At 41.6% G+C, this 27,321-nt stretch overlaps 1 protein-coding gene across 1 annotated transcript in view; it reads left to right on the forward strand.

The window, feature by feature from the left end:
* The window catches only part of KIF13A (kinesin family member 13A), a 270,175-nt gene that overhangs the window by 48,704 nt on the left and 194,150 nt on the right, over positions 1-27,321 (forward strand). Inside the window, exon 4 of the mRNA XM_040460494.1 lies at positions 2-176. Coding sequence (XP_040316428.1) covers positions 2-176 — 175 coding nt within the window. The remainder of the gene's footprint in view (position 1; positions 177-27,321) is intronic.

A 27,321-nucleotide genomic window follows, 5' to 3' on the forward strand; every position in this document is an offset into this window, starting at 1 on the left:
CCCCCCGGGAGAGCCCCGCGCCCTGGGGGCTGCAGGCGCGGATGCTCGGCTTGCGGCAGCGGCCCCCTTCCCCTCTTGCTTTCAGAACTGGAACTGAACACCAAGTGCGTGGTGGAGATGGAAGGGAATCAAACGGTCCTGCACCCTCCTCCTTCTAATACCAAACAGGGAGAAAGGTAAAGGGGAGCCGAGAGGGCGGACAGGGGGGTCCCACCCGCAGTCTCCTACAAGTGGGAGCCCGGAAAATGGGATGGCTCTTCCGTATGGTTACGGGGACGGCTTCAAGTTTGTCGCACGCTCCTGTCTGAAGCTGTTACAAGTCCAAGTTCCTCTCCTCCCGCGGCACCCCCCCCCCTGCCCCCTCCCGTCTAGAGTGGCTTCAGGCAGGGCACCCCGGGCCACCGCCGGCACCAGTCCGCTGCGTCCCCGGCCGGCTTCGCGGCAGCCGGACAGAGGGGGCCGGAGGGAACCCTACAGACGACCAGCCCCACATTTTACAGATAAGAAGACTGAGGCCTGAGGGGGCGAGCGACCATCCCAAGGCCTTGTTTTCGTGAAACCCAGTGCCCCTCGTTTTTCCCCTACCACTTCACAGTGTGCTTTATTTGGCAGAATTGCTTAGGGACTTTGTATGTAAAATGAAGGGGGGGGGGCGTAATAAAGCCGAACAGTATTGTATGATGCAGGCTGAGGCGTGGACCATTTAAAGTCTATTATTTTGTTGGTGCTGGGTCTAGATAATGCCTGAATGTAATGCGCGAATTTTGATTTTCAAGGAAACAAAAGTAGTGCCCTGAGCTGCATAGACACTGGGGGGATGTTTAAAAAGGGGCTGCATTTACTAGATGGCAACATATTTGCATTTGAAAAGTGGTAACTCTTGGATCCTTATTAATTCTGCTCTATTCCACGCAGCAGTATGGGAAAATGCCTTAAAATAATTTGAATATTTGGCATTTTTCTGGTAAGCCCCTGAGAAGAAAACGGTTGGAATTCATTCAGCATCGCAGTGCAGTAGCTTGTAAAAATAGGAAAGATGAAAACTGTAAGTTTGACAGAATTAATTCCTCTGGGACATGAGTATAAGTGTGTTTCTAAAAGTCACCTGTTGATCGACGCGCTACAATTTAGTCATTTGTGCTCTTGGGAGGTTTGGCACTGAATAGAGACTGAAGTAGGATTTGTTATTTTATTGCTAAAGGAAGCAACTCTTAACCATAAGGAGTGCTCTACTGTTAGCTACTGTTTAATGAAATATATAATCATGTGGTGTTCAGGCACAGTTTTGCTAAATTTGGGGGAAGAAGGTGTCAGGAGGTGAGATTGGGAGTTCTTTGCATTTTGTGCTGAGGCTAGAAATTTTTATTCAGTTTTCAGACTACCTATAGCAGATTGTTATAGTGATAGTAAATTGCTAAGTTGTACTTCAAATGTTTGTTAAATGCTTTCAGTAATGGATCTATCCTTGGATAATATTTTTGGATACATTGTAAATATTTATATTATTTTAGATACATTCGTAGTACTATAGTTGTATATTTCATGGTGCTAATGAGCCAACTGAGTAAATTTAAATATTTACAGATTAAATTAGGTGCACACAGCATCAACATTTTTTCTAAAACTGGGTATTTTTATGTTGTCCCCCCTCTCCCCCCCAAATTCTGCCGGGTCAGATTCTTCAAAGCAGCCGGGGAAACAGGTAGAACATTAATATTAGCTTCTATTATGTAGTTGTAGCTTCTGTTTCCTTTGCTGGTTTGGCACCTGCTCCTTGTCACTCTTAACCGTAGGGAGTGCTACTGTTAGCTACTGTTTAATGAAATGAGCTTTGTGATTCGTGGAGAGAAACATTTAATTCTGTGGAACTTGGATAAAAATGATAACTGTAGACCGTTGTTTAGAAATGCTCAATAACTAGTTGATCATTTTTAGGTCCGCCCCTGCAGTTACTAATCAGGGTCTTTTAAGTAAAGGTTTGTAGGATGATTTGGGAATTTATCCATCTGCTTGCTTATTGGAATAGCCCCTTCTCTGAAGCTGTAAGAATAGCATTGAAACATGGGAGTTCTCTTGTTTTGTCCTCCTGACGGATAGGATTCTTTGGTGGATGGACCCTTCTATGGAATTCTGTCTGGGTACCGGTCATGCAGTTTGCAGAATACTTGAGTGGAGTCAACTCCACAGAGCCGCTTGTAGGTTAGGACTATTGTCTTTGCAAGGATGGAGACATCAAATGCATTTTGATTTTCATTATGCAGCTTGGTGTCATATTTCTCCACCAGGTTTTCACTTAAAGCAACAGTGCATTTAAAAATAGAAATGATTCCTCCCTTGGGCTCTGGGTTGATTAATTACAACCATGCTTCATATTATGTTTGCAGTTCATTTCTATCATCTGTTTTGGGACAGAGCTCAGGGCAAGGTGGGAATATTATTTTTCTTACCTAGAAGTTCAAGTGTTTAAATAATATTGGCAGACCTATGTCAAAGTGAGAATTATTATTTTCCTGAAAATTGCAAGAAGTTGCAATGTATTAACCATGAGTAGAAAATTTAAATTAGTGGGTGAAAGTTTTCAGTCTTAACAAGTAAAACCAAGCAAGGGTGCTTTGATTTCCAGGGAAAGAAACAGGCTTAGCTTTCACAACTTTCCTCCTTTATGGAATCAAAGCCAAGACTACATGTTAAGGACCAAAAGATCATGGGGCTTCTGAGGTTAAAGATATTTGTGTTGAAATTGTAAGAAAATACACTACAGAGTTAATAGTTGACATATATATAATATATATAATATATAATACAATATCAGGTTAATTGTTGACACATATACTCATCACCTTTTTGAAGTATTAAGACATATATGAACATATTTCTTAAAATTCTATTGCATTTACCATTCAGGAGATATTTACGACGTTCAGATCATTTAGGTACCTTTCTCGGCACAGGGGATCCAAAGATCACTATGGGCACACAATATTTTTGATATGTACCATATCATTTGGAAATTACCAGTTTCCTCTTCTGTCTCCTTTTGAGTCTGCAGGCTCCCTGAAGGCAGGTACCTTATCTTACTTCCCTTTGTGTCCCATGCCTCCAAATAGTACCTGGCACATAGCAGGCACTCAGCAAATGTCTGCACTGAGTTAGGTCCCCCAGTGTGAGGGGGTTACTGAGGAAGGGCTGAGGAAATGACCAAGGGTCCTGGCATCCTGCAGGGACAGATGATAGCATTTGTGTTGGCCTTGTGGTTGCTAAGAGTGTAGGTTCACATCTTCAAGATCAGGAGAAAGTCCTTTGTCAAAGAAAGCTTGAAAACACACCTGCCACAGATTATTTCTGGCTGATTGTGTGTCTATGCACGCAGCACATGGACTAGGATGCAGAAGGAAGGCAGTTCAGGAAGAGGAAGAGAATAAGAAGCCCTAATTGCCAAAACAGGTTATAGTTTAAAAATCAAAGTATCAAGAGACACATCCTGCAAACTCTTTCACCCTGCTGTCTCCCCTGTTCTCACATCCCCTCATCTCTCTGAAACAATGTATATTTTTAGATACACATACACACACACACACACACACACACACACACACACACGTGAATCTATTGTTTATGTATATTTCAACAAATATCTTTAAACACCCATATGTTAATACTCATTCTTTTTTTATGTCCAGTTTGGATGGGAGTGGTAGTTTTAAAAATACAGATGGGTAGCTCATGAACCTGATTTTATAACTTTTAGGAAGTGAAGCTTTATTATGAAGAGTATAATGGAACTTGTTTCTGTAGATGTTTTGATCTTATTTTATGTAAGTGAATTGTTGGGTAAGCATTCACAGCAATGTGCATGTATAACCCAGCTAGGTGGGAAGAAAAATGGGCTAAATTTAGGCTCTTAGTAAAAGAGCATCAAAGTTTTAGCTTCTTGACCAATTTTTCCATACTGTGGGATGTGTGGTGTAGCTTGTAAAGGGTATGCTTGGTCTGTGGGAGAAAGCTATGTCTTCGTCAACTGTGTATATATTTTCTAGTTTATATATTGTATGTTGTAGGTTTTTTTTGTTTGTAGTTTTTTTGTTTGTAGTTTTTTTTTCCTCCACGCTGGCTTTCGCTGCTATTCCAAAGGCTTCTAGGATGGCACCTTCTGCTCAAGTATCTTTGTAGATCATATGAAATTTTAAAAAATAGATCACCTGAGGATCAGTAAAATTCCACATTATAAAATTATTTGGGTGACTTTGAATTCTCTTCTGCTTTCTGTGTTGTTATATTTCTCTCTAGCTCAAATATTATAGTCGATTGTAAGAAAGCAGAACATTTAGATTTCATTAACTTAAGAGTGATCATTCTTCATGCATGACATTCGTGGTATTTTAAAGAGCATTATTATGGAATGTTTTCATTATCTGTCAGTGCTTTCCGTGTCTTTGTTTTAAAATAAAGGTAGATTGGGGCGCCTGGGTGGCGCAGCCGGTTGGGCGTCCGACTTCAGCCAGGTCACGATCTCGCGGTCCGTGAGTTCGAGCCCCGCGTCAGGCTCTGGGCTGATGGCTCAGAGCCTGGAGCCTGTTTCCGATTCTGTGTCTCCCTCTCTCTCTGCCCCTCCCCCGTTCATGCTCTGTCTCTCTCTGTCCCCCCAAAAATAAATAAACGTTGAAAAAAAAAATAAAAAAAAATAAAATAAAATAAAGGTAGATTGGAATTTCTTACTTCTAAGAAATAAGACTAAATGTAATTATAATGCAGTGTAGATTAGTGTTTTTAAAATTATTTTATTCATAGTCCACAGTGAAAACTACATTTAACATCATGGACTGTGTTTGTGTGTATGCACGTGTATGAAGGTTCACAAAAATTTTACTATATGCAGTGTATCTGTTATTTTCTATCCCTCTCTGTTCTAATTCATTTTAGAAATGATGGTTGACTTGCTTAATAGATTTCATAACCCACTAATGGGTTACAAATTTATAATTTGAAAAACAGGTTTAGTGGGTAAGAGGCTGGGTTCTGAATACATATATGTATATATGTAATATGTGTATAAAATCTGTACACTTTATGTATTTATTTAATCTCCACATGCAACATGGGGCTCAAACTCAACCCTGAGATCAAAATTTACATGCTTTTCTGGCTGAGCCAGCTAGGTGCCCCTAGTGTACATAATTTAAAGTGTAAAGTAGTTCTATAATTTATAAGGGCTGTGATAAAAAAAGAAGGAATCCTCTTCTTCATTTCTTTCCCCAGAGGCAACTACATAATAGCAATTTTAGCTTATTCTTTTGGAATTTCCCTCCATATTTCTGAATAACATACTGGTAGTGCTAGTTTCTTATGTGTGTTGTGTTCTCTTTCAATGCTCTATCCCCACCTCACCCCCAAATTCTTCCCATCCTCCATTTCCCCAGTATAGTTATATGGTAATTTTGATAATATGAATATTTAGTATTTACATTATTTATATGACTATATAATATAATTAGCTGTTTGCAATTGAGCCATGTGCTCTTCTGTGGTTTCTTTTTCTGTCATACAAATTTTTTTTCCCCTGGAGTTAACAGTTGCTTTTCTTTTTTCTTTAATTTGCTTCTTTTTCTATGTACTTATCCTTAATTCAACATTTAAATCATTAAATTTTATCTGCTCCTTACCTAAATCTCCTTTCAGGAAATTCAAGGACATTCAAATACATTAAGTTCTCTCTTGATCTTATCTTTTTAGAGACATTTATCTCAAGCCTTCCAATATGCTCCTTTATGAGTGGTAGTCTTCTGTGCCTGACTTAGCTATCACCTGGGGTTGCCTGTCACATTATTCTGAGGATTCCTTTTATCTCTTTTCTGTGTGGAATCTCTTGTTTTTCTGTTTCCTTTTCCTTTCTTGGTTTACTGCCTTAATTTTGTAGAACATATTCTTTTTTGTTTTTAATGTTTATTTTTGAGAGAGAGAGTCAGAGCAGGAACAGGGGAGGGACAGTGAAAGAGGGAGACACAGAATTCAAAGCAGGCTCCAGGATCTGAATTGTCAGCACAGAGCCTGATGTGGGGCTCGAATTCAAGAACCAGGAGATCATGACCTGAGCCAAAGTCAGCGCTTAAGTGACTGAGCCATTCAGGAGCCCTGGCATGTTCTTTAGTGGCTTCCATAGAAAGGGCAAAGTTTTTTGAAACCATGAAAATGTCTAATCTACCCACTCATCTCATTGATAGTTTACGTGGGTATCAAATTCATTTTAGGGGCATCTGGAGCCTGCTTCAGATTCAATGTCTCCCTCTCTTTCTGTCCCTCCACTGCTCCCATTCTGTCTCTCTCTCAAAAATAAACATTAAATTTAAAAAAAAAAAATATTCCATTTTAAAGGCATTGGTTGCTCTGTTGTCTTTTATCTTCCCATGTTTCTGTTGAAAAGTCCAAAGTTAGGTTTCTAATCCTTTAGATGTTACATAGATTTTCACTTTCTAGAATCTTGTAGAATATTCTTCTCTGTTTTTGAGAAATCACAATAGACCTTTTTGACCTGAGAACTTGTGTCCTTTTTCTACCTTCTAAGAGATTTCTCCACTTTATCTTTCAACCCTTATGTTTAATTTTTCTTTTATGCTATCATACTTTTAATTTCCAAGAACTCATTATTTGGCCTCTGCCTTTTTTTTTTTTTTTTTTTTTTTTTTTTTTTAGCCTATTTTTTTTTTTTGGTATTTTCACTCCCTTTCTGAGGACATTAATGATAGTTTTCTGTATATAGTCTACTTTTTTCTTTTAAGTGTGTTGTTTTGTTTGTGTTGATCTCCGTCTTCTGTGTTAAGGACCTTTGCTCAGTTGGAGCTGAATGCAGCTAGACTCTGGTTTCTCTGGGGCAAGGACTATATATGATTCATCTTTGTATTCTCAGTGCCTAGATTCAAGAATGCCCAACACACCAACACAAAGGATTTTGTAAGTTCTCTTCACTGCTTAAAAAAAAAAAAATTATTAAAACCTTTTATCCAACCCTTTTTCTGTTTAACTTCCAATAATGGAAATAAAAATAATGATTTCCTTTTTCTTAAGAGCATACGTAAACCCTGTAATTGAAGGTAGTAGTTGCCTTAGACGATGCTTAATTACCAGCAATCATGAAGATAATTAGTTGTAGCCGGTACAAAAAGCTGTAAAAAGTAGAAAAATCTTATTTTTGCATCACTACTGCAAAAATTTTAGTTGAGAGATTTTTTTTGGAGTCAGTTTTCATTTAAAAATATGTATGCTTATGGGGCTGGGAAAATTTTTCTAAATGGTACCAAACTGGCCAGTTTATCAGCCCAGTTAACTTGGCTTCTTCTGGTAAAATCTAGTTGGACATAAGTGGATAACTTGGATTGTTTCCAATTTTTAACAAAATTAAATATGCTTCTCACTCATATTTTTAAGAAATTTACAGGAACAGGTTTCCTGAAGACATCAAGGTTTCTCAGAGTTATTCAACTACAGTTACCTTTTCTCAAATTTTCCCTGGAGCTAGAGTAGAGAATGTGTTTATGCATTTAGAATTTAAAGGAGTTTGGAGAATATTACCAGCATAGGAAACAAAATAGCAGAGAAACCAACACAGAAACACTCAGAAAGATTACACCGTACCTTGACAACGTAAGAAATTCAGTTTAATAACAACGGAGCTGTCAATAAAGGAAGTAATGCTAAAATTTATATGAAAACATGTATTAAAACAATCAAGAGTTGATTTATGTGGGATTCAGGAGCTCTGCTTTCAAAGAAGGCCACTCTACAAAACATTTCTGGGACTTTATGTTTGCAAATGTAAGAAGAAAATGTGAGAAATTCCTCCTGGGTAATTAGTTTATTTGGCATTTTATCACCCAACAAATATGTGGAAACTAAAAGAAAAAATGTCAGGTTTTCACATCTTTCTAAAGTTTTGTTTGTAAAAATACACAACTTGTCTAAGCCTAATCATTTGCTTCAGTCCTGTCTTGATTGCGTGTTTCTATGAGATGAACAATTCAGTGAGTCACTGATAAAGTAGTAGAACTATTTTACAAAATTGTTCTTGCAGTGGACTTTTCACATCAAAGCACAATTACATCTTTTTAGAAAGTTGCTTCCTTAGATACTCTAAAATGTTTTTCCATAGTTAACTTTATAAGAGGTATGGCAGAAAGAAAAAGGGATGGGAGTCATTGTCTGGCCAAGACTAACCAGTTATTCTTATTTTTCCTCTACCTTCATTTTGTCCTTGTCCGTGTAATACACAGATTTGCAATTTCAGTTTTCTGTTTTGCTTTTCTCTCATTTATGTTTTTGTCATGCATGCAACATAAGTTTCACAATTATAATTTTAATAATTGAATGGTTTGTTGAGTTTCATGTAATTTTTAACCATTTAAATGTTTTGGGGCCTAAAGATTGTTTCTCTTAATGATGATAAATAACCGAGGGCATCTTTATGAGACTTTTTAGAATTTTTGCTAACTGAAAGGCATTTCTTCTCATGCAAATTTGCTAACTTAAAAATACACCTTTAGAATTATATGACTACATGAACTATTCTCTTACATTATAATGGAATTAAAAGCTGATGATTTATAGATTTAAATATGAGATAGGTCATGGGAAAATGATTTTGTAGGGTCAGTAACAAGACCAGTCATTCTTGCCCTTGAGTGTGTGTGAGAGTCATTTGGAGAGCCCCCACCCCAAAAAAGTTCTGATTGAGTCAGTCTGGGATGTGGCTTAAGAATTTGCATTTCTAACAAATTTCTAGATGATGTTGATCTGTTAGCTCAGGACTGAGCTTTGAGAAATGGTGTAGATTAACACTGTTCAATAAAATTTTCTGTGATGATGGAAATGTTCTATATATCTGCATCCAATATGGTAATATTAGCCATATATGGTTACTGAGCTCTTGACATGTGTCTAGTGCAACCAAAGAACTGTATTTTACATTTTACTTAATTTAATTTTAATTTAAATTTAAACAGCTACATGTGGTTGATGGCTACCGTATTGGATAGCCCAGGTCTAGACATGATTGCATGTTAGAATCACCTGAGGTGCTTTATTTAAAAAAAATTAAAACAAATTTTTTTACATTTATTTATTTTTGAGAGAGAGAGAGAGAGAGAGAGACCGAGTATAAGTGGGGGAGGGGCAGAGAGAGGAGACACAGAATCCGAAGCAGGCTCCAGGCTCTGAGCTGTCAGCACAGAGCCCGACGTGGGGCTTGAACCCACAAACCGTGAGATCACGACCTGATCTGAAGTCAGATGCTCAACCAACTGAGCCACCCAGGCGTCCCCCCCACCAATTTTTTTAATGTTTATTTACTTTTGAGAGACACAGAGATACAGAGAATGAGTGGGGGAGGGGCAGAGAGACAGGGAGACACAGAATCTAAAGCAGGCTCCAGGCTCTGAGCTGTCAGCAGAGAGCCTAATGCAGGGCTTGAACTCAAGAACTGAGAGATCATGACCTGAGTTGAAACCAAGAGTCGGACACTTAATCAACTGAGCCACCCAGGTGTCCCCAAGGTGATTTAAAAATAGATGTCTGGGGGTCCCACAATGACTTGCATCCCTTTCTTTCTGGCTAAGCCGGGGTGCACCTTAGGCATTGGGATTTTTAATTTTTTTTTTTTAACGTTTATTTATTTTTGAGACAGAGAGAGACAGATCATGAACAGGGGAGGGGCAGAAAGAGAGGGAGACACAGAATCGGAAGCAGGCCCCAGGCTCTGAGCCATCAGCACAGAGCCCGACGCGGGGCTCGAACTCACGGACCGCGAGATAGTGACCCGAGCTGAAGTCGGACGCTTAACCAACTGAGCCACCCAGGCGCCCCAGGCATTGGGATTTTTAAATGCTTTTCACATGTCCCAGTTCCGATTGTTGTTTAACAAGTTGCCCCAAAAGTTAGTGGTCTGAAACAACCATTTTCTTATGCCCATGGATTCTGTGGGTCAGGAATTCAGATAGAGCAAAGTAGGTATGACTTGTCTGTTCCACAAAGTCTGTGGCCTCATCCTTGAAAACTAGAAGTCTGAGGTGTAGACATTAGAAGGCTTGACCAGCTTGAATGTCCGAGGCGGTTAACTCACATGGTCGCCAGTTGGTTCTCATGTGTGGCCAAGGTTGAAAATCACTGGTCCAGCTTAATAAACCAGGTTTTAAAGGCCAGTGTCACACCTTGTCCTTGGGTTTATTTTACCATTTTGATTGTGATCATGTACTCATAACCATTAACTTTCTGAAAATTAATGTAGGAAAGCCTCATAACTCAGGCTAAATATTTACCTTATTCCCATAATTTATGGAACTTTCATAGGGTTGTGGAAGTAAAGCCCCACAAAGCTAAATAAATTCTCTACTACTAAGGAAAGAAAAAAAGCCTCCTGCTGCCTAGCCAGGTGTGTGTCATAAAAATTTCTCCGCTTATTTGTTTTACTTGAATTGCAGCAGCAGGAAAGGAAGTACCTCAATTATCTAGATGTAGAGAGAGCCCTTGCCTCTTGCCTGGCCCATCCCTGGATACTGACTTACTGGGAAGCATTGGTTCTTCAGCTTTGCCAGCGGCCTGTGGGCCACAGTTCCCTGCCGTGGACCCCTGTGACGATGGGGTCATCCCAGCCTCTGCTCCTGTTCTGTCCCAGAGCCTGGGAACCCCTTGTATGTGGAGGGGTCTGCACAGCGGGACAAGCTAGAAGCTGGGGTGCCGCTTGGTTCTGCCACTGACGTGATACGGATCCTTGAGCTGGCCATCGATCCTTCTCTGTATGACCTTCTGCATCTGTAAAGTTGAGGGCTAGACCGGATAAGCTGTAAAGTGTTTTCAGCCCTGAAATTCAGATTGCCCTGACCTGCGCTTACATGTACAGTTGCATCCAACAGTGTCAGTAGGTAACGCTTATAGGAACTGAAGTGGGTTGCGTTGTAACTTGCTTCTCAGAGTGTCAGGAAAACTAGGCAGGACAGGGTCACTGTTCTCAACAGGCTGTTTGCCTGCAGTAGCTGATGCAAGAAGTGAAGGCGTCAAGTGAAACGAGACAGCCAGTAGCTCTCGCTCTCCGAAGTCGTTATCAGCCAGCCGAGGAGCCTGGGTCCCTCACAGACATTCTGCGTGCCTCCTACCTCGGCTAGGGCACTAGCTCCTGGATGCACCCACAGGGGGTTGTAAGTCATTCGATTTGGACCTTTGGATTCGTTTCCATCTAGTACAGTTGTGCTTTTTTGGGAACCAGTGATTTTTAAGCTGTTCTCCCAGGCATGCAGCTGTTTTATGTAATAAGCATGTATGCATGGGGGTGGAGAGATGACATTTCCAGAGCTATTTGCCTAAAGTGTCCTTGGGTAGTTTTATTTCTGAGGGTTCTGTTACAACCCTTGCAAATGTTGGTTGATGCTCTGTATTTCCTATCCTCCATTGTGGGACCAGCTCTGGTTGGGGAGAGAGAGAGTGAGAGAGAGTGTGTGTACACATATGTCCCTTTTGGTTTGTGCTTACTCTATCTTTTGAACGCAGAATGGAGTTACTGATTCCGGGCGGCTCTTCGGTGTCTGCTCTGTAGGTGTGATGAGCTTTGCTGCTGTTAGGAGCAGTGTGCGGAAAGCATCTGCCATTCCCTCGGGGGAAGAAGTTTGGAGTCTTGGAACAGGAAGGAAGCCTTGGAGGAAAGGGAAGCTTTACTCTCTGCTGTTAGCTCTTTGTGTCGTCTTGAGGAGACACTCCCTGGATTGTACATCTACCACCTAGGACCACAAATATTCCTTTGTCTCAAGCTGGGGGCCTCAGAGGAAAACCAGAAGGGGCAAACGGTGGGGAAATGTACAGACATTGTATTACGAATATCAAGTAGATTTATCCCACATTTTGGAAGGCCACAAACAGTAAACCCACATGTAGTTTGTTGAACAGATTAACAGCTATTTATTTATTTAAGTTTATTTATTTTGAGAGAGAGAGAGAGAGAGAGAGAGAGAGAGAATCCTAAGCAGGCTCCGTGCTGTCAGCACAGAGCCCAATGCGGGGCTCGAACTCATGAACTGTGAGATCAAGAGTTAGATGTTTAACTGACTGAGCCACCCAGGCACCCCTAACAAACCTTTTGATAGACTTACCTTCAATGGATTAATAATCAAGTCTTCAGAATTGATGCTTTATATGCCCACTTATCTATTATCTCAGCTAAACAGAGAATGTTTAAAGATTTATGGCTGAACCTACAGTTCTAATTGCCCTTTTCAAAAATGGGTAACAAACTGTTAGGGTTTTTTGTTTTGTTTTGTCATTTTGTTCTCTGTCTTTACTTCTATTTATATACTTAATTAAAGTTTAGACTTCTCTATACAAATTGTAACGGTTACATTATTACATTGAGAAAGATCCTTAAAATTACTTGTTTCAAGGGTAATGTTTTGAGTAAGTAGGGAGGAGTGTGTTTGCGAAGCTTATCAAGATAATGGTGTTAAACCTGAGCAACTGTATCCAGTTTTAAACATCTGCTTTTTTGACCTGGAGTTACAGAACAAATAGGTAACATTAGCATGGCATGATGTTTTTGAAGCCTTGAACTATTGCTGGGTTTGATAGAATAATATTCATCTCTTGAGGATGACAGCTTAGTCTGAGCTTTTATGATGAATTATGCAGTGGAAATAATTTTCCAAAATTGCTGGCCTACTGTACTCCTAAGGGACTTTTTTTTTTTTTTTCTTTTTAAGTTCTCTAGCCAGGTTATTATTTAACTAGTTTTTTCCAAGAGTTAAAACTCTTTCCTTGCTCATTGGTTCCCAGACTTGAGAAGCAAGTAAAAAAAAAAACAAAACAAAACAAAAAACAAAACAATAGAAATAGGGGCGCCTGGTTGGCTCAGTCAGTAAAGCATGGGACTCTTGATCTCAGAGTCATGAGTTCAAGCCCCATGTTGGGCATAGAGCTTACTTAAAAAAAATAAAAATGAAAAAAAAAAAACCAATAGAAATAAAACTTTGGATAAACAGTTTCCAACTTCTTTTAAATGTGCCAGGCGAGCACACAAAAACAAAAACACCAACTGCGTCTTGATACTTCATTTAATAAAATAAACTGCTTAACAACAGAAGGAAGGATATAATGAGAATTTAAACATTGGATAAGTTTAGCTTTGTAAAATACAGTTTAGCTTTGTAAAGCTAAGTTTGGCTTTGTAAAATAACCACATGGTTAATTCTCTCCTTTCCTGGGAATTGATGGGAGCATCACCACAGGTCACCCATAGACTGTGACGTGCAGTTGGATGTCCCTGGTGTCTGTGATATTTGTTAGTACATCAATCATTACAGTTGTCGGCATCTTGACTCCTTTGATCCTTAAGGCTAAAGCACATTCTATTATGGGGTGCCTGGGTGGCTCAGTCAGTTAAGCATCCAGCTTCAGCTCAGATCATGATCTCTTGCTTCACCAGTTTGAGCCCTGCATCAGGCTCTGTGCTGATGGCTCAGAGCCTGGAGCCTGCTTCAGATTCTGTGTCTCCCTGTCTCTCTGACCCTCCCTCCCACTCCCTCTCTCTCTCTCTCTCTCTCTCTCAAAAATAAATAAAACCATTTAAAAAAGTAAAGCACATACTATCAATGTTAAAAGTTTTTTTTTCTTTTAAAAACTGAACAAAGCATCCTCTTATGTGTATAATTGAATATTTCTAATGGTACAGGGTTCATCTTTGCTTTTGTAGTTTGATATATTGAAATCAGTCGACCTGTCTACAAAAAAGTTAACCTAAACGGAGTTTAAAATTTCTTAAGTATGGTAAGTTACCTTGTATCCAACCTGGAGCTTTTACTCTCCATGAACGGAAATCTTTTATTTGCCTTCTGCAATGTTTCTGTGGCCATTAGTTGGGTATGAAGAACAAAGCATTGTGACAGAATGGTGTAGTGGTGTGAACTTTGGGGGCCACCTGCTTATGTTTGAGTCACTTATGGGCTGTGAAATGTTGGGCAAGTCCCTCAAACCTCAGTGCCTTGGTTTCCTCGTTTATAAAATGGAAATAATGAAAGTGCCAGAAATGGTGGTGATTGTGGGGATTGGCATGGTACCTGCCACATAGCACCTACTAAGTGCTGATAATTTATTATTTTTATTACTGTGGAACACCTAAAGCTCATTGACCCGGGTTTTCTTCCTAATACCGTTTCTTAGTCATTCCGAGTTTAATATACGAAGTTTTGGTTTTTTTTTTTACATCTAAAAAGAGCAATGAAAGTAGGAAACCTCACAGTTCTTTTGAAGTATTATGAAATTTCTGATTACTTTTGATTGAAGTGTATACGTCAGAAAGACTCTTTTGTCTTTGCAATGACCGTGGACCTTCAGCCCTGAGTTCTAGTTACTGGGTGCTGGTCTTTGTTACCTTAGACATAGTACGTTCTCAGAAAGTGTGGGTTAGTATTTGATTATATTTCTATTAATAGGATATAATTAGTGGTTAGCAGGCTTTATTTAGTGTAGGGGATTCTTGGATGGTTACTTCTACCTAGACCGAAATTGACTTCAGGGGCAATGGCTGTCTGAAGGTACTGATACATTGTGTTCAGTAATATAGGGTTTCTGTACCTCTCTTTTTCTTCCTGAGGCGACTGATTTTATTATCCCAGTGCTCAGCCTGGTGACTCTTGTTCCAATGGTTTATACAGGAGACGTAGACTCAAAGCGTCTCTATTAAACATTCAAAATAGGGGCGCCTGGGTGGCTCAGTCGGTTGGGCGACTGACTTCGGCTCAGGTCATAATCTCACGGTCGGAGTTTGAGCCCCGTGTCGGGCTCTGTGCTGATAGTTTGGAGCCTGGAGCCTGCTTCCGATTCTGTGTCTCCCTCTCTCTCTCACCCTCCCCCGTTCATGCTCTGTCTCTCTCTGTCTCGAAAATAAATAAACGTAAAAAAAAATTCAAAATAAAGAAGCTATTTTACTTACTTATCTGGTTCTCAGGCACCCATTAAGTGAATGTATTTTATCCTTGGACCTATTCACTTATTTATTTATTTATTTATTTACCATAATCTTTTTGGAAAATATCTCTTGACTGTTTCCTAGAAACACACTACAGTAATTTTCCTTTGAATTTCCTGGTCGTTTTCTTAAAATACTTTTTCAAAAAAAATATGTATCCTGCAAACATATATGCACATGCCTTTTTGGTCAGTTTCTTTTTTTTTTTTTTTTTAATTTTTTTTTTCAACGTTTATTTATTTTTGGGACAGAGAGAGACAGAGCATGAACTCACGGACCGCGAGATCGTGACCTGGCTGAAGTCGGACGCTCAACCGACTGCGCCACCCAGGCGCCCCTGTGGTCAGTTTCTTTTAATACGGGAACGATGCATGCCATCAGACATCTTGATCAGGGTATCCAGTTGTGTGCAGAAATACAGAAGAACTAAAGAGGCACGTAACAGAAAAGTTTTGATGTGCTAAATACTTTGTACACTTACATGAACGAACACGAAGCGTGTGCTGCTTTTCTCTTTGTTCCCTGTGCACGTAAAACATCTGAGCCATCATTCATGGCTTCAGAAGTGGGGAGGAATGCAGGGGAGTGTTTCTGCCGTCAGCCTCTCCTTGCCCTCATGGTGCCCTCAGAGTTCACCCCTGCCACCCCTTTGTTCCACCCCTGGAAGCAAAGAATAGGATGGGGCAGGGGAAGCTGGAGGAACAAGGAAGGGGCCAGGTATGGGCCTTGGGTGCCAGTTTATTGATGGCCTTGACTTTTCAGCCTTTCCAAGGCCATCTCTGTGATCTAGAGACAACAGGCTGATTTGGGGAGCGCAAGGCCAGGCTACGTGTGTTTCATTCTGTAGCTGGAGTGTTTTATTTTTATTTTATTTATTTATTTTCTATTTTATTTTACTTTTTTAAATTTTATTTTTTTAATGTTTTTTAATGTTTTTTATTTATTTACTTATTTTTGAGACAGAGAGAGACAGAGCATGAGTGGGGGAGGGGCAGAGAGAGAGGGAGACACAGAATCCGAAGCAGGCTCCAGGCTCTGAGCCGTTAGCACAGACCCTGATGCAGGGCTCGAACTCACAGATTGTGAGATCATGACCTGTGCCGAAGTCGGACGCTTAACTGACTGAGCTACCCAGGCACCCCTATTTATTTATTTTTTTATGTTAATTTATTTTTGAGAGAGAGAGAGAGAGAGAGAGAGAGAGACAGAGCATGAGCGGGGGAGGGGTAGAGAGAGAGGGAGACACAGAATCAGAAGCAGGTTCCAAGCGCTGAGCTGTCAGCACCAAGCCCGATGCACGGCTCGAACCCACGAACTGTGAGATCATTACTTGTGTCAAAGTCAGATGCTCAATTGACAGAGCCACCCAGGTGCCCCTGCAGTTGGAATGTTTTAAAATATCTGAAGTATGTATGAGCTAAGCTTCAATTTTCAATTGAAAAGACAAAGCCTTTTACTTGATTAGTCAGCCTTGGTGATTAAACAGCCATTAAGCGCGTGTATCAGATCCTGTTAGGAAGAATCATTCTTGGCGTGACACTAACTGCAGAGGAATGTTTTTATATGGGGATTCTGACAGAGGAGAGCTTATGCCAGTGTGAGAGTAAATAGATTTCAGATCAGTTACATGCTTGCAGACCTTTGCCTGCTTCTGTTGCCACATGTGTTTGTTTGTTTGTTTGTTTGTTTGTTTGAATTAACTTGAATGCAGTGTTTGGCTTAAATGTCTGCATCCTGGATAGCCCTGGCTGTGGGGGTTAGTGACAGGGATCTCCTCCCTAAGCCTCCCATGTGGTGAATTCTTTCTGGGGATGTTGGTGACCCTGGTGGGATTGCTGAGCAGAGATGGGTTATACTCATTTAAAAGCAGTGAATCCATTGTCCTGATCATTCTCAGGCTCCTCCGTTCACGTGGCCCAAACCTGTTGCCCTGAATAAAGCGAACGATAAATGTTGCAGAGGCCAGCTTGTTCACCTGTGTCTGCTGAAGACGCGTTGCTGTGGACAAGCTAGCCAACTGGTTTTTGATCTGCTTGAGAGCTGGACGGGGAGGAGCAGCAGTGTGGTGTTGGGAGGGGAGGGGCAGCAGGTACTGAAAACTCTCCTTAGAGTCTGAACACATGGGAACTTTATCAAACCAAAGTTGCCTCCTCCTGGCATCTCCTTTATGACACCAAGGCCCCCAGGTGGAGTGAGCCTGTTTGAGAATACTTTCGTTTCGCACAGTGTGTGTAGTGCAAGGTGCCTGCTGGCTGGAGCCTTCGCTCGTCCTACCGGTGCTCTTGTGTCATTAGGATGGCTCAGGCAGCCCTTGTGAGAGGGAAGTGTAGTTGAGAGAGCCTGCCGTTTTAGGAACGGATGTGCATTTCAGGGCCTGTAAATTGGGGGAAATAATAATACATTTCTAGTCTTCTGAAAAGCTGTTTTTCACGAAAGCTCTTCAGGGGTGCTGTGGCTTCTTGCCTGCAGAACGTGGCCCTTAATACAGACTTCTGACTTTGCAGCAGGGTAATTACATCCGTGCACACAGCCACACGGACTAGAGTCCATCACATAGACTCATGAGTGTCCCTGTGTGAGCGTCGCTGGCAGGGGCAGGAGCCCTGGGTGCCGTTCTGGGTGCTGTTGTGTGGAGGCCAGTCCTCACGGGCCTAGCATCTCATACGTTCTGGCTGGGTTCGCAGACAGATGCAAACAGGGCTCCATGCTGCTTTGCACTGTCTCAGCAGATGATCACTGGGGTGTGTCATCTTCAGAACTTAGAGGACTTGTTATTCATTTTGTTTTTTTTTTCAACGTTTATTTATTTTGGGACAGAGAAAGACAGAGCATGAACGGGGGAGGGGCAGAGAGAGAGGGAGACACAGAATCGGAAACAGGCTCCAGGCTCTGAGCCATCAGCCCAGAGCCCGACGCGGGGCTCGAACTCACGGACCGCGAGATCGTGACCTGGCTGAAGTCGGACGCTTAACCGACTGCGCCACCCAGGCGCCCCAAGACTTGTTATTCATTTTGGCCGGGCTTTAGCCGTAGCACTGGTCTGGAGTTTTGGGAGGGAGCTTGGCATTTTATTTTTTATTGGACTATCCAGTCTTTTTCTCCATTGGCCATAGAGGAGCTCTGTGGATGGTGGAGAGGAGACAGGGCTCATATAGGAACCATATGGGGACCTCGGTCCAAGGACACCTCCCACTAGTCACCTCCACCCCAGAGGTCAGCCGGTCTTCTCAGGAGGGTGGGCACAGCTGGACAGGCATGAGGGGGCCCAGGGGATTTTGGTCACACAGCTTGGGAACCATGGGTCTGTGAAGAGCTGTTCCAAGGCTTCCGGTCCTTCCTTCTCCGCTTGTTTCTAGAGCGTTTTACAGGTTGAAGTTACAGCTTACAGTGAACGTTCTGTTAGCGTGTTACACACGTCCTTGCTTGTTTGTTTACTTCTGTAAAGCAGAATGATAGTCGTGAAGTGCCCTGTGTTCATTTACCGGAAGTTCATGATAGCTCTGTGAGTTCATCCGTGGAGTGCTGAGTAAATGTTCCCACACGCTCGAGTTGGAGATAGTCACCGGCTCCATGTTCCTGAAGAATTAGTGCAAATAGCTTATTGCCTCCTCTAGACGGCGAACTCGAGGGCAGAGCCCCTCGTCATGTCTCTTGTGTGTTCCTTCCCTGTTCCTTTCCCCCCAGCGGCGAGCACATGCCTTGTACAGACGAGGTGTCCTCTGGATGTTTAATGACTGGATACCGTGAGAGATGTGGGGATATGCATTTTACAGGAAGAGCTGTGCCTTCGTACATGAATCTGTGGGCAGAATGTTTTTATTTCCTCCTCAGGCTGTGTCTGTCCCGTCACTTGTGGTTCTCCTGCTTCTCGTCTGGGCCCCATGAGACCTTTAATTTCTGTGTTAGATTATTACATAATGATAGGGTCTGCACTGTTGTGTGGCTTTTTTGGAGAATGGCGGTACACATGTGGTTCCAGACCCATACAGCTCTGGCTGCCACTGCCTTGGGCTGACAAGCACAGGCCCTGGCTGCTAGCACGGCTCACAGGGAGATTGATCCAGCCAAGAAGCCACGCAGACTTTGACAGAGTTCACATTGTTGCTGTTTTCTGCACACCACCTGCGTGGCAGCCGCAGCATCGAGTTCTCTGAGGGTAACTAGTGGGAGGGGATCCTGTCCGAGGTGAAGTGATTGCTGTTTCATCTCGTGTAGCGCCCGAGCTGTTGTGTGCCGTGTGGTCCCAGACTCGGGGAGACACCCACAGCAGCCTGACTCAGTTGGTATGGGGGTGAGTCAGATGATGAGACGTTTTTCCTGCGGTTGTCATGGACACAGAAGGGCCCGGTACCGGAAGGTTGCCCGTGCACCTTCCTCCAGCCTCCCCTGGAGTCTGGGGCCAGTTAACTGGGGACAGGTCTGTGAGGGGCAGGGCTGCTGACTCGCTTGCTTTTCTCCTCCTGGTGGGCAAGGGCGCCTCTCATTCTCCGGTTGCTGAGGGGCACTTAGGTTGATGCTGTGTCTTCTGCTTGTGCTTATGGTGGTTGTTTTTTTTTTTTTTTTTTTTTTTTCAATTTTGAAGCACTCATGTTAAACAGATGCTCCTAGGTAAGTCAGAAGCCCCTGGGTTCCGAGGGTTGTGGGCACTCTGTGGCACACACACGGTGTCCCAAAATGCACATTGGAATGGAAGTCACATGAGAACGGCATTTTGCAGGGCTAGCGTTGAATCTGTTTTTATTTATATGTTGAAGTAAGCCATTGCAGACTTTATTAACTCTTTATTAAGAGTATGCAGACTTTGTTAAATAAGCACCTCATTAGCAAGTTCTTTTCCATCCATCTCCCAACAATTACGAAACACTGAGTCATAGTCCCATGGCTGGGCCTTGTTGGTTCAGAAATCAGTTCAGGAAGGCAGAGCAGCTGTCTCCAGCCGGATGAGAGCAGGAGAAAATGAACTGGGGGGTCTTACCTGCAGGGAGTGATGGAGAAGGGGCTCTCTGGAAGTTGTTACCAATAGCAACAGCGGTCTGATGGGGTCGTTCCTGACCGGAGATCACCAGGCGTCTCAGCTCCTGCAACGTGCAGCCCTCCAGAAAGGCCTTCGATAGTTTTCTCGGCCTTAGACAAGTTTGGTTTTCCAGTCTTTGAGTGTGAGATGGGCTCCTGCTAGCTTTCTTTCTTCATAGCACTTGTGAAGTAACAAAGTAACCAACAAAACAGTCCTACTTCTATATTTATAATCCAAGAGTCTGTGTGGCTATTTAGGAACCCACAGCGGACTTTTGCGTGGCTTAGGGTTTCTTCCTGCAGGGCCAATAAGAGGCATATATCCTTCTTTTTCTTTGGAAGTCTCAGGTAACCTTTTAATATGGATTTTTTTCCTAACGGGAAAAGTGGTGCTCATTCACTGTTAAACAAAGTAGAAAATAGAGGATATTAGATATCAAGTAACAGTTGTGCTCATCACTCTATGAACATCATGATGCATTTCCCCCCTTTTTTATTTTTATTTTTTTTTAATTTTTTTTTCAACGTTTATTTATTTTGGGGACAGAGAGAGACAGAGCATGAACGGGGGAGGGGCAGAGAGAGAGAGGGAGACACAGAATCGGAAACAGGCTCCAGGCTCCGAGCCATCAGCCCAGAGCCTGACGCGGGGCTCGAACTCACGGACCGCGAGATCGTGACCTGGCTGAAGTCGGACACTCAACCGACTGCGCCACCCAGGCGCCCCCCCTCCTTTTTTAAAATATACTTTCATCTTTTGGAGAAAGAGCAAGAGTGTGTGAGTGTGCACAAGTGAGGGAGGGGCAGAGAGAGAGAGGGAGGGAGAGAAAGAACCTCAAGCAGGTGCCACTCCCTCACGTGGGGCCTGATCCCACGAACTCTGATATCAGGACCTGAGCCGAAATCAAGTCAGACTCTCAACCGACTGAACCACGCAGGCGCCCCACATTTCTGCCTTCCTCTGTGCATGGTATTTCATACCACGGAGATGAAGAACTTATTTCTTAAGGTTATGAAAACACAGCAATCGCACGCTGCCTCTAGGCTGTGCCACCATCTAAAAATTGCATCCACGCCTGATCTGTGTTGAAATAATCAAGCATTGTGTCTTGTTTGGATTAGCTCTGGTAGACACTTTTTTTTTTTATTTTTTTTTTATTAAAAAAAATATTTTTTTTCAACGTTTATTTATTTTTTGGGACAGAGAGAGACAGAGCATGAATGGGGGAGGGGCAGAGAGAGAGGGAGACACAGAATCAGAAACAGGCTCCAGGCTCTGAGCCATCAGCCCAGAGCCTGACGCGGGGCTCGAACTCACGGACCGCGAGATCGTGACCTGGCTGAAGTCAGACGCTTAACCGACTGCGCCACCCAGGCGCCCCAAGGTAGACACTTTTTATTCACACTCTTTTTTTTGTAAATGCTCAAATTGTTGCCTCTTGATCAGTGGGCATCCTAATTGTGGTTTTTCCACTACTCTTCAGAACTTTCCAAGTGTACTTGCTCCTTGGCAAAATTATGTTCCGGAATAATGAATACTTACTGTTTCAGGCTATAACTTCGTTTAGTGGAAAAGAGCTTTAGAAACAAATTGAATGCTAATGGGTGCACTTAGGGCATTTCTGATGAGTACTCACGTTACTATGTTGTCACTTTGGAGATAGAATTAAAGATACACGATTCTTATGAGTTGACATTGTTTTCTTTTTTCTTTCTTTATGTATATGTTTTAGAGGGAGAGAGAGAATCTTAAACAGGCACCATGCTCAGCGTGGAGCCCGACATGGGGCTCAGTCCCACGACCCTGGAGTCATGAGCTGAGCCTCAACCAAGAGTCAGACTCTCAACCTGAGCCACCCAGGTGCCCCATTTTTAAATCTTGCCTTTATCCTACTACCTACTGATTTGAAAATATTTAGCCCCCATATTGTACTTTTTTTTTTTTTAATTTTTTTTTTCAACGTTTATTTATTTTTTTTGGGACAGGGAGAGACAGAGCATGAACGGGGGAGGGGCAGAGAGAGAGGGAGACACAGAATCGGAAACAGGCTCCAGGCTCTGAGCCATTAGCCCAGAGCCTGACGCGGGGCTCGAACTCGCGCGAGATCACGCGAGATCGTGACCTGGCTGAAGTCGGACGCTTAACCGACTGCGCCACCCAGGCGCCCCCCCATATTGTACTTTTTAAACATTTTGTGAGCATGTGGTTATTCCTTAATCTTAAATTATGACTAAAGCTAATGTGTTGTCTGTTCCCACAAAGATAAATCTAAAGTAAAACAGTAAGGTCGAGATCAACCCTGGTACTAACCGCACTAGGTAAGTCACACGATTTAACATCACAGATGTCTTCAGTTGCAGCGCTCCGAAAATATCTCACTAATGAAGCACAGATAAATTACTTTGTTTTGAGTCACTTGTAATCACTTTTCCCCCTTCCTGCTTCTAAAAAGAGAATGGAACTTTTGACTCAGTAAAAGCAATTTGAAATTTTGTTAAGGACCAGAGAACCAGTTTCTATGTTTGAACTCCAAGTGTCTCTCAGTGGTTGAAATAGGGTCTTAAGGAGATTTGCATCAAATACAGCAAAAGTCTTATTCTTCCCCATCTAGGATTTTAGATATTTGAATACTCTTCTCAGAGAGTCAAGGTTTGGATGGTTTGGATGGCTAGCCTTCATGGAAACATTTCTGCATTACCTAATTAAATTAGCAAACACACCATATCTAGAGGTTAAACATGATTGAAGCTAAGAACTATTCGAGAGAATTAATCATTTGAGACATGTGAGTTACCTTTGATTTTTTTCATACCTTACAGAATTCTAAAAACATTTATCTGGAATAAAATCAAGGCAACTTTGAAGCCTCACAGATAGCAATAACCTAAGCCCATGGAAAATTTGCCAGACTAGTATCATTTTTGTCCAGTTTTACATGTTATTACCAACCCCTTTCCCCACCCCCACCCCCAAACTTCGAGGTTTCTTTTCAAGAAAGCAGCATTGGCATGTAATTGGACAGCATTCTGCTTATATTTTTACTCCTTTGTAGAACTCTGAAAGTTTCCACTGTTGTTATGAATTTGATTTGCTTGTCTTTTATCTAACGATTGCATTCAGTATGTTTTGTTTTCTTTGCTTTTTCTACATTTGAAGTAATAGGAAATAAGGTGAGATTTCCTGGTGTCAACTTTTAAGAACTAAAGACAAGGTGGGGCTCCTGGGTGGCTCAGTTGGTTAAATGTCCAGCTTTGGCTCAGGTCATGTTCTCATGGTCCATGAATTTAAGCCCTGTGTCATAACAGCATAGAGCCTGGTGCCTGCTTCAAATTCTGTGTCTCCCTCCCTCTCTGCCCCTCCCCTGCTCACGCTCTCTCTCTAAAAAAAAAAAAAAAAAATATATATATATATATATATATATATATATGTGTGTGTGTGTGTATATATATATATATATATATATATATATATATATATAAAACCAAAGACAAGATTTATTAAAACATCTTTTTAGGAGTACCTGGGTGGCTCAGTCAGTTAAGGTTAAATGTCTGACTGTTGGTTTTGGCTTGGGTCATGATCTCAAGGTTTGAGAGTTTGAGCCCTACATCAGGCTCTGTGCTGACAGCATGGAGCCTGCTTGGGATTCATTCTCTCTCTCTCTCCCTCCCTCCCTCCCTCCCTCCCTCTCCCTCCCTCTCCCTCCCTCCCTCTCCTGCTCATGTTCTCGCTCCCTCTCTCTCAAAACAAATGAATAAGCTTTAAATAAATGAATAAATAATAAAGTGCCTTAACAAAACCACCTTTTTAGGCCAATGAATGATCATAGCTTCTAAAAGGTAGACAAGTTGACTTATGTGAATATTGTTTGCATTTTTGTCTACCATTCTTCAAGCATGGTTTTTGAGAGTGAGTTCAGTGGCTATACTATGAATAACTGAAGAGCAGGAAGAGAGTTGATGCAGCTGATTTTAGTCTGAACTGAGTAATTGCTTCTAGATGCTGTTCTTTGAAATCAGCTTTATTGAGGTATGATTTGCATACCGCAAAATGCACCCAGGGCAGTGGTAGTCAGGGTTGTTCATTTTCGAGTTCATGTGGAGGTTTAATAAATGTCATTGAAAATTACATTTAGCCTGAAGTTGCTATGTTATGTTCTGTTTCAGGCAGGATAGAGCTCTACTTGCTGGGGAGAATGCTCTAGATACAGAACATGTTAAGGCCCATCTTGTTTTAGAGTTCTCTGCAATGACTGCCTGTTTCTAGCCAGTTCATTTCTCTTAAGAATTTCTTTCTCTGCTTTCCAACTTTCAGCTCATATGTGTTCATTCAGAGAAACATCTGGTATCCCAAGGCTTTTATTTTTGGTGGCAACCGAATATTTTAGAAACTCTTTTTGCATCACGGCCCCAGACATAATGTAGCTCAATTAATAAAGTACCATTTGCAAATGTGTGTAAAATACTTGGGTTTTGTTTGGGTATGGCTGAGTTCTCTGTGCAGGCTCTGTAAACACAAATTAGAATGTCTCTGGAAGCCATAGAAGTTCTCACGAAACTTCAGGAACGATGTCAGTTTTGCTGGTTATTGTATACCTAGCATGAAGCCTTACTGTAAACGCTGAAAAAAATGATCAGATGTATTTGCTTCTTAAACTGTCACTTGTATCTGGTTTACCAACATAGTAATTTTTTATTTAGAAATAAGCGACACAAAAATGTGAGCATTGCCCAAGTGATTTTATAATTTGTTTTTTATACATTCATGAAAATAGTGGATGAAAATCAATTTAGAGTTTGGATGAATAAAAACAGAGGATTAGATACAGTAAATGAAATTAAAGTACAAGAATAAATTATATGTCAGGACCTAATTGAGACTATCACATTATACATTTAAGTGAAGAATGAGAAATTGAACACATTTTCCAATTTGAAATATAAGGAGAGTTGGTGGGAAAAAGTAAATTGCTGTTAGAATTACCCAGTTGCAGTCTTTGCCTCTTAAAATTCAAATAACAGCTGTACTACATTTATAGAGAATAGTCTACTATTTATAGCTTGAGAACCGGTGTTATAAGTAACAAACTATGTATTTGGATATTTATAGACATTTTACTTCACTATTGCAGATACTCAGAAGTCTGATGTATCTAGTTTTTTTTTTTAAGTATTTTTATTTATTTTGAGACGGAGAGAGGGCACAAGCGGGGGAAGGTCAGAGAGAATCCCAAGCAGGCTCTGCACCGTCAGCACAGAGCCCAATGCAGGGCTCGAACCCATGAACTGTGAGATCGTGAGCTGAGCTGAAATCAAGCATCAGGCGCTTAACTGACTGAGCCACCCAGGCGCCCCTGATGTATCTAGTTTTCTTTCTTTCTTTTTTCTTTTAATGTTTATTTTTGAGAGAGAGAGACAGACAGACACACACACACACACACACACACACACACACACACACACACACAGAATGCGAGCAGGGGAGGGGCAGAAAGAAAGGGAGACACAGAATCCGAAGCAGGCTCCAGACTCTGATCTGTCAGCACAGAGCCTGACATGGGGCTCAAACTCACAGACAGCAAGATCATGACCTGAGCCAAAGTCAGATACTTAACCAACTGAGCCACCCAGGTGCCCCTGTATCTAGCTTTTAATAGATAGTTGTGTACTATATAAAACCCCCCATGCATATATAGATATTCTTTAAAGACCAATTGCAGGGAACATTTCTGCTAAGAGGAATGGAGGGCTAGAGATCAAAGTTTTCAGGGAAGAGTATTTGCAAACCATTTTGGTACCTTTTGAGGAATTTAAGTTGATTTGGTAATCATACAACAAGATTAACAGCTTGTAGAGGCAGGTGTCTATTATATGAAGGGCTTTCTGTGCCTGTGTCAGGTTATCGGACACAAGGCCGCTTCACTAATAGGGTTGATGACAGTTTTAGAGACAATTCACTATTGAAAATGTTCTCTGTGAATGTTTCTTGGAGGAAGACCAGCCCAAGACCTCAGAGTGTTCTTTGAAAGCTTTTTGAACAAGTGTACAAAGCCATTGTGATGGTGAACTTCATGACAGTGTGAACAGGAAGAAAATATCTATTTAGCTGTTAGAAACTTCATACACATCATATCTTCAGATATTGTGATAACCCTGACACTGCCTTTGCTATTTCATTTAGGTATAACTTGCCTCCTTAATTAGATGGCCTCTTTTTTTTTTTTTTTTTTATAATATGAGATCCTGTCTTAAATTTCATGTTTCCAACTTGGCTGTTCTTATAGTCCTAGGCACAAAGTAGATGATGGGTGAGACTTTGCTAATTAACTTGGAAAGGGAGGACCACAAACGGGTACTGCTGAGGACTGCATGGGTGATAGTCTTTGAAAGCGTGTGCACATGCAGGGTTTTCTGGACTTTATTCACGGTGGACCCATTTTGAAGGGCAGCATAGAGCAGTAGTTAAAGGCACAGGCTCCAGAGCTAGACTCTGAGGACAAATCCCAGCCTTTTCCCATACCTGCTACGTGAACCTGGACAAATTACCTGTCCTCTCCAAGCCTCAGTTTCCTCATTTGTAGATGAGGGTCACAATCCCTGTTTCCGGTGGATGTGAGGATTGCATGAGGTAACAACTGAATGTAAGTCAGTTTGCCCTGTTTGCCATCCGCCCTCAAACTGCTAGACCGTAAGATTGAAAGCAGCGCCTACTTTTTAAAAATTATGTTAATCTGGAAAATACGGAAAATAAGGCAGTCTTTTCAGGCAAACCTGTAGACCAGAGTAGCAGTCACTATCAGTGGCATCATCTTTAAATATAGAAGACAATGATCCGTGTGATAAATAAACTTGCATGTGCTTAAGCAATGATGTAGATATGTGAACACTGGGTTGGCATATATTAGCTATTATTGTATGGAAACAGACTGCATTAAATTGGTGTAACTCAATCCTGGGGCTTTGCAAGGAGACACAATAAACAGGGAAATGCTAACTTAGACACCTAACACGGATCTTTGATACATCATGACTTGTTTTTAGCTCTTCTCACATCCCAGTAGACAAATCCGTAAGATTAGCTCTGTTGGTGTACTGAGGTAAGATAAATTTCAACCCAGAAGTGACCACTTCTTGTGTTATAAGCCATAAGTGTGCCCAAGAAAAGCACTTACTCAAGTATATTTGTGGACACTATAGGGCAGATTTTACTTGCTGTGTATGTGATTTGTTGAGCCAGATACCCAGATTGGTGTGAGGGGGAGAAAATCCACATGAAACGTTGCCTCAACAGTTACTCAACCGAGCACTTCAGAAATGAA

This window comes from Herpailurus yagouaroundi, unplaced genomic scaffold, assembly GCF_014898765.1.
Source record: "Herpailurus yagouaroundi ecotype Mexico unplaced genomic scaffold, PumYag 250, whole genome shotgun sequence".
In the NCBI taxonomy this organism is placed as follows: Eukaryota; Metazoa; Chordata; class Mammalia; order Carnivora; family Felidae; genus Herpailurus; species Herpailurus yagouaroundi.